This window comes from Zootoca vivipara, chromosome 8, assembly GCF_965207765.1.
Source record: "Zootoca vivipara chromosome 8, rZooViv2.hap1.1, whole genome shotgun sequence".
NCBI lineage: Eukaryota > Metazoa > Chordata > Lepidosauria > Squamata > Lacertidae > Zootoca > Zootoca vivipara.
The window spans coordinates 53,851,670-53,865,428 of record NC_142591.1 but is presented as its reverse complement, the minus strand read 5'-3'; the positions used below and the strand labels follow the sequence as shown (position 1 = coordinate 53,865,428).

Genomic DNA, 13,759 nt, shown 5'->3' with positions numbered 1-13,759 from the left:
ATTGTCTACATTTGCATATTTTACTTTAACTTGGAAAGTAATAGAAATAGAAATACTTTATTGTCACTGCACCACTTGTTTACAGTGAGATTAAACGAGCCCCTCCCCCCACAATCTCTCAGTCCTTCTTACACTGTGTTCTGTCCTACGACCACCAACCTTGAACCTTGAATGTCAGCTGCAATGTTGCTGTTTTCCATTCAGCAGCCTCATGGTCCATCGGTAGAAACTGTTCTTTAACCTGTTGGTGCGATTTATCATGCCTCTATATCTCCTGCCCGAGGGCAGGAGATTAAAAGGGTGTTGGCCAAGGTGTGAGTAATCCCTGAGAATGTTCCTCACTCTTCTGAGGCAACAGTCTCCCGTGATAACATCTAGCGGACTCAGGGGACAGCCCACAATATTGTGTGCTGTCATCACCACCCTCCGTAGGGACTCTCTGTCCATGGCTGTCAAACCAGCACACCACACCGTAATGCAGTATGAGAGAACACTTTCTATTGTGGACCAATAGAAGGAAATCACCAGTTGCTGTCCAACCTTGTTCTTCTGCAAGATCCTAAGGAAATGAAGTCTCTGTTGGGCCTTCCTAACCACCTGGGCTGTATTGACCTTCCAAGTTAGGTCTTCACTAAGATGGACTCCCAGGTATTTAAAGGAAGAGACTCTCTCCACACAGCCCCCCCCCCGATATACAACGGGGCTATCTCGTTCCCTTAGATAGATTTTTAAAAGAAGCTGTGGGTTAATTGCAGTTATATTTCCTCCCCTTGAATTGGTCCCCTAGAGAATCAAGCTCTCTCTTCTTCCAATGTTTACTTTACACTGAAGATAATCGACCCAATCCTTGACACTCTTAGAAGCTTTGATGTATATGCAACTCCCACAATCACATGGGAATTCCTCTGTGGGGCTGCCCCATACATGCTTCTTCCTTGTATGTATAGGACTTCTCTTATGCACACCTGGAAACCACTGGCGGAGGAAGAGGAGTGCACCATCATAGCTGCCCCCTGCCTACGCTGGGCAGCACGCCCATGCAGGTGGCATGCCCCGCCCCAGGACGCGTGCCCCACCCCTGCGAGCAGTGCGCCACGCCACCAGGAAGTGCGCCACATCCCTGCAGGTGGTGTGCCATGCCCCCAGGATGTGTGGCATGCCCCTGCGGGCGGCACCCCCTGCCCCCAGGATGCATGCCAGCCCCGCCCCCGCCTGCTCTCTGCCCCCTGATACTGGCTGTAAACACAAAGAGCTTTGGACTAGATTCTCCACGCCCAACTCAGAAATTTATGAAATGTTCATCTCCTTAAGCAAATGAATTAACAATGCTTTCTATGTATCTATTTATTTTACAGGAGACCAGGAGAGGCACCCTTAATAAACGGTTGGATTCCTTTCCTGGGAGAAGCCCTGAATTTTAGAAACGATCCTACCAAGTTTTTGTTATCTTTGCAACAGAAATACGGAGATGTTTTTACCGTCTACCTTGCTGGTGAGAAACATGCTATTTAGTTCTTTAAGAGTGTGTGAAGATGATATGCTTAAGTACATGAGAAACTTTGGAGTAATCGCCTCATTGAGATGCCAGTCTCCTCAGGTGTATCTTTCCTCAGTGCTCTTACAAGAGGCAGGTGAAGATGTACTTCTTCCACTAGGCCAGGGATGTCCAAACTTTTTTCAAAGAGGGCCAGATTTGATGAAGTGAACATGCATGAGGGCCGACTAAAGTTGTTGACCTTTTTTTAGGATTTGAAGTTGTTGGGATTTTTCTCCAAAGTTGCTGAGCTTTTTTATTTTAGGATTTTAACCCAAGAAATAAACTGAACTGCCACAGGGGCCAGATTAAACCAAATGGTGGGCTGGATTAGGCCCCCAGGCCAGACTTTGGACATGCCTGCACTTTGAAGATGAGGAGGTATGATTTGATGAGGTCAGTTTGAATAGAGCCCATGGCTGCTTTATGCTATTTGCCATTAGTTACCTTTACACTGAGTCTATTTTGTATTGTACTCTTTAACGAACATCAGAGCAGAACACAATAGGATATGCAAAACTAACTGTATAGTTGGGTATTTGCACATATACACCACATATGCATAAAATGTATAGATACACAATATATTTTGTATACTTGGTCTACCAAACATGAATTATCTGTACTGTATTTTCTTTACATTCTGCTCTCTGCTAAAGTGATAAATTACATCATCTACAGCAGAAAATGCTAGATCATATTTAGACAATGGCTATTTTTTATTTAAAAAAAGCAAAATGTCTTTCTGTCTAATTTTTTACAGTGGAGTTGACAGTAGCACAGAAAAGTGACTGACACATTAATTCATTGATTCATTAGAATGAGAACAGCGAAACTACTTCTCCAATGACCCATAGCTCTGAACACACATCTTCATAAATGCAGAATAACAGGAGCTGCTCCTATCTCTGTAAGCTTTACTTTATACACAATTCTGTAGTTACACACCATCATGCATCAAAGTTACACAAGTTTTACTGTCTGAGGGTGCACCTAGGTTTGCAAACTTGGATTTGCTCTCCCCACCCCACCCCAAATATCAGAGCTGTGATCCAAAAAAAAAAACCTGCTTAAATTTACTGACAACAATGGAATTTAAGCATCCTAACATTGCACATTGCTGATGACACAACCTTGATGGCAGAAAGTGAGGAGGAATTAAAGAACCTTTTAATGAGGGTGAAAGAGGAGAGCACAAAATATGGTCTGATGCTCAACATCAAAAAAACCAAGATCATGGCCACTGGTCCCGTCACCTCCTGGCAAATAGAAGGGGAAGAAATGGAGGCAGTGAGAGATTTTACTTTCTTGGCTTCCATGATCATTGCAGATGGTGACAGCAGTCACAAAATTAAAAGACGCCTGCTTCTTGGGAGAAAAGAAATGACAAACCTAGACAGCATCTTAAAAAGCAGAGACATCACCTTGCCAACAAAGGTCCATATAGTTAAAGCTATGGCTTTCCTAGTAGTGATGGATGGAAGCGAGAGCTGGACCACAAAGAAGGCTGATCGCCGAAGAATTGATGCTTTTGAATTATGGTGCTGGAGGAGACTCTTGAGAGTCCCATGGACTGCAAGAAGATCAAACCTATCCATTCTGAAAGAAATCAGCCCTGAGTGCTCACTGGAAGGACAGATCCTGAAGTTGAGGCTCCAATACTTTGGCCACCTCATGAGAAGAGAAGACTCACTGGAAAAGACCCTGATGTTGGGAAAGATAGAGGGCACTAGGAGAAGGGGACGACAGAGGACAAGATGGTTGGACAGTGTTCTCAAAGTCACAAACATGAGTCTGACCAAACTGCGGGAGGCAGTAGAAGACAGGAGTGCCTGCCGTGCTCTGGTCCATGGGGTCACGAAGAGTCGGACATGACTAAACAACAACAACAACATTGCACAGGGTTGCAGCTGAAGTGCTTATCACAGGGAACACTCTGTATTCAGCATGCATCATAAAATAAGCAGTCTACTAATCCAGTGCTTTGTTTTGGTGGGCACAAAATGATGGTGGTGGGGATTTAGTGATTTAAAGGAAGCAGGCTTTGTGGATAGAAGGGGGAGTCAGCAGTGGTCCCTTGGGTGCTCCACATCTGTTCTCCTGTGGAGAGGCTAAGGTCTCCTCATCAGCTGTGGGGAGGAAAAGGGGGCAGATAATGTTGTGGGCAAAACTACAAAATATAAGCCAAAGTTCAGCTTGCAAATTTTCATCAGGCTGCTAAATAAACACTCCAGCAAGGTATCTAATGTAAGAATTGACAACCAGACAAAACAAAAACATTTTGTACTTCTGAACATATCTTTAATAAACTATTTTAAATTAATTTTAATTGCAAATTATGAAATGTTGGTCAGTAAATTTGTTTTAGAAACTCAACTCCATATCCCCAAATCTCCAAGAGTAGCATTTCCTTTTTAATATAGGCGAGTGAGAAAGAAATGATGTAAACACACTATAGGTGTGTGACAGCATCCTCCTCCTTTTTTTTGTATAGTTACACTTTCAAACATAATGATTTAATTTCTCATTGTTAAGCCAAGTCACTTTTTAAAGTATTGCATTATGATGCCATGTAAGCAGAATAGACTGAGTTATAGATGGTGCACCATGACCCTCAATACCAATATACGCAGCATCTCGTGATGTCTTTTTGAATTGGCAAAATTGACAGATACAGAACAATCAAATAATCTACAGCAGTACTGATGTGTATGCTCTATCATTACTTTCTCTGCCTGGTGTGTAGCTAAAGGTCCTGTCAAAAAATACTGTCAATATATATTGTTCTAATTATTGGTTCCTGGAGTAGTTCATTTGGAAAATGTGGAACGATGCTTGGAGTTTCTGGCGTTGCCCTGGACTGGTAACATGATTTCACTGATTGTACTTTCCCGTGTGATGAGCAAATGATTGTCATCCCGAAAAGTCTCAAGGGACATGGATGTCATCTTAATAAAGAAATTAAAAAGCACATCTTTCCACAAGAAACAATGTAAATTCCTGACCTGTCGCAGAAAATAGTTCTCTAATTGGTTTTGTGTGGTGGTGCAGCAGAATCGTTTTCTCCAAACGTCATTCCAACGAATCGCTACTGTACATCATTGTCAGCAGTTCAGCAAAATCTTCCTAATAAGACCACTATTACATAAATGTGATCATCTTCCCTATCTCCCCTCCAAAAAAAACCCCTGTCATTTCTATACAATGGTACTTAAAGACTCAACCTGTACTTCTTGATCCTCCAGGTAGATGACAGCGCTGCAAATCTTAAAAGTTTGCTCTGTTTGTCATAAAGCCATGTCTGCCTACTGAAATGTTGCGAAGAATCTCAAAGGGGAAGACAAGTTAATCTGTCATAAGAAAAGCAACCAAGAGCCCCATAGGTGCCAACTCTCTGGGGCCCTAGGTGCCCAAGCCTCCACTCCACAAAATTCCCCTTGAAGGGGCCGGGCACCCATGCATGCTGCATGACACCCACAGCACTGGGCACCCACAGTCGCAGGGCCAAGCTGGCACTCCTGAAGAGTCCTGTGGTTTGTTAAAAGAGTAATAAATGTATGTTGGCACAAGCATTCGTGAACTGGAGCCCATTTTCTCAGATGCAGTATTTGTGATGAACCTATTGCATATTTTGCATAAATCAAGCCTTTCATTACAGCCTTGACAAAAGTGCACTTTGTCACCTGATATTTTTAAAACACCTTTGCTGTTGTATCTGCCTGAAACAGGGTTGGCCAGTCATGAGGGGTGTGTGTGTGTGAGAGAGAGAGAGAGTGCCTCAGGTGGCAGGATCCACAGGGTCAGCAGCTCCCAACACAGATATTTATTCCCTCCTTATTCCTGATGTAGGTCTTCACCCAACCCTTCTTCACTGGCAGAGATGGGGATGCCATTTTGTGGTTCATTCTCTGAGAGTTTGTCCTTCTTACCTTGAATTGTAACTCTTTCTGCAACCATAAAGACTTTACTTCCAAGTTAGCTTGCTTTGTGCTAGGGAGCGTGTCCTATCAAGTTGTTCAGGAATGGGCCAGCTTGATCATGTCCATACCAAACATTCCATTATATATAGACCCTGATGTTGGGAAAGATTGAGGGCACAAGGAGAAGGGGACGACAGAGAACGAGATGGTTGGACAGTGTTCTCAAAGTCACCAACATGAGTCTGACCAAACTGCGGGAGGCAGTGGAAGACAGGAGTGCCTGGCGTGCTCTGGTCCATGGGGTCACGAAGAGTTGGACATGACTAAACGACTAAACAACAACAACAACAACAACAACAACAACAACAACAACAACAACAACAACAACAACAACTATATCTATCATCTCTATCTAGCATCTATCTATCAACTATATAGCTACAACTATATGCTATATGTGGTGTTATTCTTAGCAGTACAGTCATACCTCGGTTTGCGACCGCAATCCGTTCCGCGGAGCCGGTCGCTCCCCGAATCGATCACTCTCCGATGCATGCTTCTGTACATGTGCGAAGCACCAATAAAGTGCTTCTGCACACACACATGCTGTGCAGATCGCTTCTGCGCATCTGAGTGCCGTGGAACCCGGATGTAAACACTTCTGGGTCCGCGGTGGTCGGAAACTGAAGTGGTCGCAAACGGAGGCAGTCGCAAACCAAGGTATGACTGTACAGTGGTACCTCGGGTTGAGTACCCAATCTGCTCCGGGGTGCCGTTCGCATCCCAAAAAGTACTCAACCCAAGTGGCACTTTAGCGCATGCGCAAAGACCAATAGAGTGTTTCTGCGCATGCGGACGTGGCGGAACCTGGAAGTAAACACTTCCAGGTCCGCCGAGTACGCAACCCGAAAGTACGCAACCCGCAGCGTATGTAACCCGAGGTGTGACTGTATTAAAATACTGCACTACAAAATGACAGGATTCTCCTGTGACTTCGTTTTTCCTATCTTGCACCCTATGCTTTTTTTGCTACAAAGATACAATACAAACTAGCAGTTGTGAAGTCTTTGTAACAGAGACTGTAGCAGAAGTCAGAGGTTTGGGAGCAAATGGGCAGCGTCAATAAACAGAAACAAACCAAAACACAAAACCCCTTAAGAGCCATTTAGTATCCAGGATTAGAAGTGGCTTTCCTTTTTTTCTTCCTTGCTTCTTTTCATGCAATTAAATAGAAGCGCTGACTCTGCTTATTAGGCAGTAAGGAGTTTCTACATGGCTGTCCCATACAGACATGTCTCTTCATATTCCACTGGGGAGAAGAGATTTTAGCATCAGCAGACATTGCCAGACTCGTAAGGGGAACTTAAGGGGAACTTCATTAAACTGTCACTGTGGACCTAGTATAAATGGATCTAATACAGAAAGCAGCAGGGGCGTAGCCAGGATCAAAACTAGGGGGGGCAAGCCATGGTCGTTCAGGGGCGGGGCCAAGGCACAGAAGGGGAGGGGCCACAAAGTGGGCGGGGCTAAAGGGCCAACGGGCCTGATGACATCGTGGCGGTGGCAGCAGCGGCCACCTTGTGCTTCTGGGGCTGGTAGCGTTGGCGGCTACCCTGCTTGGCTGGAGAGGACGGGAGGGTCGGGCAGGCGAGAGGGGGTGGCAGGGCGGGCGAGGGCGAGGCAAGACATGGCCGCAGCCACGACGGCTCCGAGGCGTTGCTGCATATCAGCATAATATTTCAACCATGGTTCAAGCCCCACCTTAGGAAAAAAATCCTGCATTGCAGTGGGTTGGACTAGATGACCCTTGTGGTCCCTTCCGACTACAATTCTATGATTCTATTGATATATTACCATACCATATGCATCGTTCTGCTTTCTTGAATTGTCCTACTCCTAGGCATAGCAGCCAACTCCTAGAGGCCTAGGTGCCTCTCCCCCCCCCCCCAAATTACTGGTAAATACCGTATTTGAAAGAGTCATCCCCCCATGTTGATGGGCTTTCTATGTGGGGCTTATCTGCCCCCCGTATTTTATTAAGGATGGAAGAGGGAGGGAAGGAAGGAAGAAATAGAGAGAGGGATAACTCATATTTGTGGGTGCCTCTGGGTGACGCTGTGATGCTGGAACTCTGCATGTACAGGAGCCTTGTAAGCAGCTTTCGCTCTGCTTGATTTACAGCAGGCACGTCCAACAGGTAGATTGTGATCTACCAGTAGATCACTGGATGTCTGTGGTAGATTACTGGTAGGTCACTGGCACCCCTAAAAAAAGCTCACCCAAAATTTTCCTCCTCCCTCAAAAAAGTTGAACTATGACCTGAAGCCCTAATCAAAAATGGGCCTCCCTCCTAAAAGAAGCTCAACAAGTTTGACCTAAACCCCAAAAAACAGGGCTTCCCTTCCTTTTAAAAAAAACTCAATAGCTTTGACCTGAACCCCCCCAAAGGGGGTAGATCACCCCCAGTTTTAAACTCTGAGTAGATCAGAGTCTCTTGGGAGGTGGCCACCCCTGATTTACAGTATACAGATGCAGGAGGAGGGGCAGACTAGAACACCAATGCTTTTTATAAACATCACTGTGTCTGTCAAAGCTACAGCCCCCCCCCTTTCTTATTCACTTCTTTTTAGCCTTGCAGAGCCACCTTATTCAAATTGAATCCTCTGAGTCTGCACCCTCATTAAATCGCCAATAGAACTCTTAATGCTCCTGAATGCTCATTAACAACTGCCACTTAAGAACAATAGGGTGAAATGGTCAGCTATCGAATCTTGCCTGGGGATATATGCTCCATTGTCTTAACTGCTTAACTACTGGTAGCCACTCCCCCCCAGCAAGCGGAGACTTAGCTGCTCTTGCTAAAGCAAAGCCCTTTCCACTTCAGTTTTTGGAGGGGAAAAGTGCTGGTTATGGTCTGTAAAATACATTAATTTTTTTGCTTCTAGGGGGGGGCAGCTGCCCCCTCCTGCCCCCCCTGCCTACGCCCATGGAAAGCAGGCTGCTTTTAGGAAGACTTGTGCTCTGATCCCTTGAATTCCTTGGCAGATGTGGGAACCTGCTCCCACAACCAGTCAGATGGGTACTGTGGCTTGTGAGCTTGCGGTGATGGATTTCGGTGTTTTAAAGCACAAAACAGAGCTCCTCTGAGGTATTTGTGGCTGAGACTGGACTGGCCAAGTGGCAGGATGAGTTTGAAAGGAATGGGCTTGTTTTGAAGTAAATGTAGGGAAAAGAATCTATTTTCACCTATTTCCTGGTGGGGAGTGGAGTGGAGTGGAACAAAGTCTTTGCAGCCAACAGAAATAAGCATGGCTAAGTTATGTTTGTGTATGCTTTCTATTGCCTGGGCTCATTTTTATGCTATATCTTTTTATGTGAATCACCATGAGCTATGGAAAATGCATATACTATAACTGTATTATAATGTTTTAAAATTGTTAAAATTAATTAAATTATTTTTAATTACATTATTTGGGGTGGAATAAATACAGTATCTAGTGTCTGCTGTGACAGGTTTTTATGTGTAAATAAAAGCAATAATGAGATTACTGTGGTGCCCACTCAATTCTGTAATGCAAAGCAGAATGGTCAGGTTGACATAAAGGACTGTTTTAAACAGGCTGATTTGCCCAGTCCAGAATGTGCTGGCTTCAACCCTGAGAGCCAGGCAGGACTCACAGAGTGCAGTGTGCATTATTATTCACATGCTCAGTCCAGCAGACCTTGCCCCTAACATGCTTGTGCTTTCAAATTTAGGGCTGGGGTAATGTGAAGTTTGCTTCTTTGTGTCAAAACAAATACAATTATAAACCATATGGGTATGATTCTGATCAAAGCCTTTAAATGAATTGACCATGCAGCAATTTCCTGGACATATTTACACAGGAGTATGTAGCGTTGTAGCCTTACCCTTTTCATGTAATTGGTTTATAATAAAGGATTTGATCTGTGTAACTTTGTGCAGAGAGATTGTGCAGGGAGATTGTCCCCAAATGCTATGGTTGTGGGTTGTATTCTCTTTGTCAGGATTGCATTGCATGCTTTTGAATGTACTTACAATGAACAAGTGTTTATAAAGATACTGAAAGCTCCATCCTAAACAAATTTACTTGGAAACTGTTTCAGATATTTCCTAGGGGAATACAGTTTAGGGGCTCATATTAGTATCATATAGGACCTTATTACAAGCAAGTGCATTCAAAACAGGGGTGATACTGTACTAGAATAGTTACCCATCCTGGAATGATTATTCACTTGAAATTATGTTGATATTTAAATATATAAGAATTGGGAATTGTTTTGCAAAATGTTGGAGTGAAGATCACAAAAAAGCAGCTCATTTTTTTCATCTGAAAATAGCAGATGGTGGACAGATGGTTTAAATTAATATTAATTAATTTTTAAAGAAATCTTAAATTGTTTACCCTGAATGCTCAAAGTTGGGAAGCTAGCTGACATCTTCAGGTTAATAGCATTCAAAATCAGCTTGTTAAATACCAGAGCAGAATGTAGTATTTTCAGTCTCTTGGTCACAACTTTAATGCCTATAATAAAAAGCGACTCCAGGATGAATTCATTGTAAAAGATTGGGTTGGAGCCAGGAAAAAATAATAATGCTCAAGTCTCTCAAGAGTTTTGGGCAAAACTCTGAAGATGTTTCTTCTTTATTTTTTTTCTGAATACAAACTGTTCAGAGATGAGTATTTTTTTTTTTATTGTTCATATGCACTGAGATTGTATTTGAAAGGTTGCTTGTACCAGTTTGAGTCATTTTGCACAACAGAATTAGTGGTCAGGATCCCAGGGTTGCATAGAAGAGGGGTAGGGAATGGTCTGAATAACTTGCACTTCAGGAGGTGAAGGGATAAATGGTAGGATACAGGGGTTCTCTTTTTGCACCTCTCATCCTATGTCTAGAAACTGTAGCAGTGTCCCAATATCCTGTGCTAAATCTTCCACCAACCCCAACCAGAACCTTTATTATTTTAAGATAGACATAACTACACTGTTCAGAGAAAATCAGGAGGAAAACAAAGTATGGAGGGGGAGGCAATAAACTTTGTTGCTGGGGTCTACCTGCTTGAAGGCACACAGTACTTGCTGAGGGCTATTTACTTAGAAATAAGAATTTAGCACTTACTAACTGGCAGAATATTCTAAACCTCATTTATGCCATGTAGCAGTGTGTGTGTGTGTGTGTGTGTGTGTGTGTGTGTGTGTGTGTGTGTTGGAGGTGTCAAGTTCAGAAAGGATAGCACACCCTCCAACATTTCTCCAATGAAAATAGGGATGTCCTATTCCAGGGGTCAGCAAACTTTTTCAGCAGGGGGCCGGTCCACTGTCGCTCAGACCTTGTGGGGGGCCGGACTATATTTTGGAAAAAAATATGAACGAATTCCTATGCCCCACAAATAACCTAGAGATGCATTTTAAATAAAAGGACACATTCTACTCATGTAAAAACATGCTGATTTCTGGACCGTCCGCGGGCCGGATTTAGAAGGCAATTGGGCCACATCCGGCCCCCGGGCCTTAGTTTGGGGACCCCTGTCCTATTCCATAACAACAACAACAACAACAACAACAACAACAACAACTTTATTATTTATACCCTGCCCAGCTGACTGGGTTGCCACAACTATTCTGGGCAGCTTCCAACATACATAAAAACATAATTAAACACTAATCATTAAAAAAAAACCTTCCCTTTAAAAGGCTGCCTTCAGGTTCTTCTAAAGGTTGTATAGTTGCTTGCCTTCTTGGCAAGGGGGTCACGTAACTCCATACCCTCCAACATTTCCCTGATGAAAATAGGGATGTACTAAGGAAAAGAGGGATATTCCAGGATGGAATCTGAAACGGGACAGTTTCTGTAAATCTGGGTCTGTCCCTGGAAAATAAGGGACATTTGAAGGGTCTGGTACAGAACTCGTGCAAGAGAAAATTCATAGCTTGTCAACAGGTGCAACATGCAAGTAATGAAGTTATGTTTTGAGGCCTATAGCTGACATGTGAAAGTGGAAGATTTTCTAAAAGTACATGTGTCGGAGTACAACCATTATAATAATGCTTTCCTTAATACTAGTATGACTATTATTTGTGCATAGATATTTCACTGTCGTGAGTGGTTAGCTCACCATATCATCCCGGCTAATTAGCTAAATGGCAAGATTTACTGTGGCAAATTGTATGGTGGAAATTTTTATTTTATTTTTTACTGCTGAGGAATACTTAAATGCTTGAAATACATTTGTTTTTAGGCACAATTTATAGTTTGTCACATTAGTTTGTTGATTAGGCATCCATTTGTATATACTGTTTTATTTATTATTAGATGTCAGCCTCTGTATTAATTCAATGTATTTTATTTGAATGCACTGTATCTGTGGCACACATCTTGCATATGATCTCACTTCTCACACGTGGAAGATAGTGATTATTCCACCACTGCCACATAGGCAAATCCTCAAACAAGAATGGTTGCCTTAAACTGTCCCACTGAGTTTAACCGTTCTCTCTCTCTCTCTCTCTCTCTCTCTCTCTCTCTCTCTCTCTCTCTCTCTCTCATTCAGGCAGATATCTTACATTTATAATGAACCCCCTGCAGTTTGTTTCTGTGGCCAAAAGCAGCAAGTACCTGCAATTTAAAGAACTTTCTGATCAGATATCGACCAATGCATTTGACCATCCAACCACCCTCGATCACAATCTCCCAGACCTGCATGAGAATGTACACAAGGCTTATCAGTATCTTATGGGCAGGCCATTGGACGTGCTCTCGGACAGCATGATGGGAAACCTCCAGGGTCTATTTGAGAAGATGTGCTCACAAGCAACAGACTGGGAAATGGGGGACGTGAACAAGTTCTGCTTCTCCTTAATGTTCGAAGCCAGCTTTTTAACACTGTACGGAAAGGATCCTGGTGCAGCTGACTACAGCATTACGGAAGCAATTGGCGACAAGTTTAATAAGTTTGACGCCAGATTTTCCTATTTAGCTACCAATGTACCCATTGAGTTATTAGGTGCGGCCAAGAGAATCCGGAAAGAACTTATCAATGTGTTTTTACCTGAAAACATGGCAAGATGGTTGGGGACTTCCGAAGTGGTCGAATTCAGAAAAGATTTATTTGAGATGTATGAAGTACTCAGAGATTACGACAAAGCAGGTAGCAAACTTTTTAATGATTACTTGTCTAGAATCAGATAATTTACTAGAGACCTTTGAAATAAAACGGCAAAATGGCGACCTTGAACATTTTTAATGTTTTTTCTAATTGGCTAATGATAAAATGTTTTACTCTTAAACAACCCTGTATGATAATTGATTCTCTCTCTGTCTTTCTTTCTCTCTCTCTTTTTGGCTGAGGTGGTAAAACAAGATACTTAATGGTGATAATGAGAGAGATTATAACTCAGCTGCATTTCCTCCCTGTATTTCGCCCCCACCCTGAAATTACATTTCAAACTATTCTCATTAAGCAGAAAATTAGACTTCAGAAGCCTATTGGTCCTCATTAGCATTCACTGATCCTTGGCTGGGTCTGTGTCCTAACATCTTTTAATTAGCACACTGCAAATCTAATCAGTGTAATAAACGCTATTAATCTTCCTTTTCACTTATTTTCTCCCAGCACATCATTTTGCCTTCATGTGGGCCTCTGTAGGAAACACGATTCCAGCTACATTCTGGGCCATGTATTATCTTCTGCGGCACCCAGAAGCTCTTGCAGTGGTGCGTGACGAAATTGACCATTTGCTGCAGTCAACAGGTCAAGAAAGGAAGCCTGGATACAGCATCCACCTCACCAGAGAACAATTGGACAACCTGGTCTACCTAGGTAATTTATTTTATCCCTCCTGAAGAAAAGTACAGTAGGTATTTCCCTGTAAACTCCGTTTATCACTCGTTCTATTTAGTGAGAAGGTGGAGAACACAGCTGCTTAATTGACATAATAACAACCATTTACATCAATTATGAATTATGTAGTTTATAGCTGGAGATACACTTGCTGCATGTAAACATAAAAATCCCAGGTAATTAACTAGGCAAGGTATGGAAAAGGCTGAATCAAAGCTTTGCAGTTATTTACCAAAAGTTTATGCACATGAAGTTTGATTCTAAACATCTGCTGAAGTGGTAATGCATTTCAGAGACATCAGTGCTATACTGGGAAGACAAACTGAAAAGAAGTATTTGGAGCTATCAATTTAGCCCAAAAAATATAATTACATTTTACGATGATAGCTTTTAAGTCATAAAAGAAAGTGTGTTTTCTAATTGAGCCACAGATTGGCAGCTCG

At 42.7% G+C, this 13,759-nt stretch overlaps 1 protein-coding gene across 1 annotated transcript in view; it reads left to right on the top strand.

Moving 5' to 3' along the window:
• Positions 1 to 13,759, top strand: part of CYP7B1 (cytochrome P450 family 7 subfamily B member 1) — a 97,436-nt gene that overhangs the window by 69,820 nt on the left and 13,857 nt on the right. Inside the window, exons 2-4 of the mRNA XM_035124415.3 lie at positions 1,356 to 1,492; positions 12,027 to 12,623; positions 13,089 to 13,295. Coding sequence (XP_034980306.2) covers positions 1,356 to 1,492; positions 12,027 to 12,623; positions 13,089 to 13,295 — 941 coding nt within the window. The remainder of the gene's footprint in view (positions 1 to 1,355; positions 1,493 to 12,026; positions 12,624 to 13,088; positions 13,296 to 13,759) is intronic.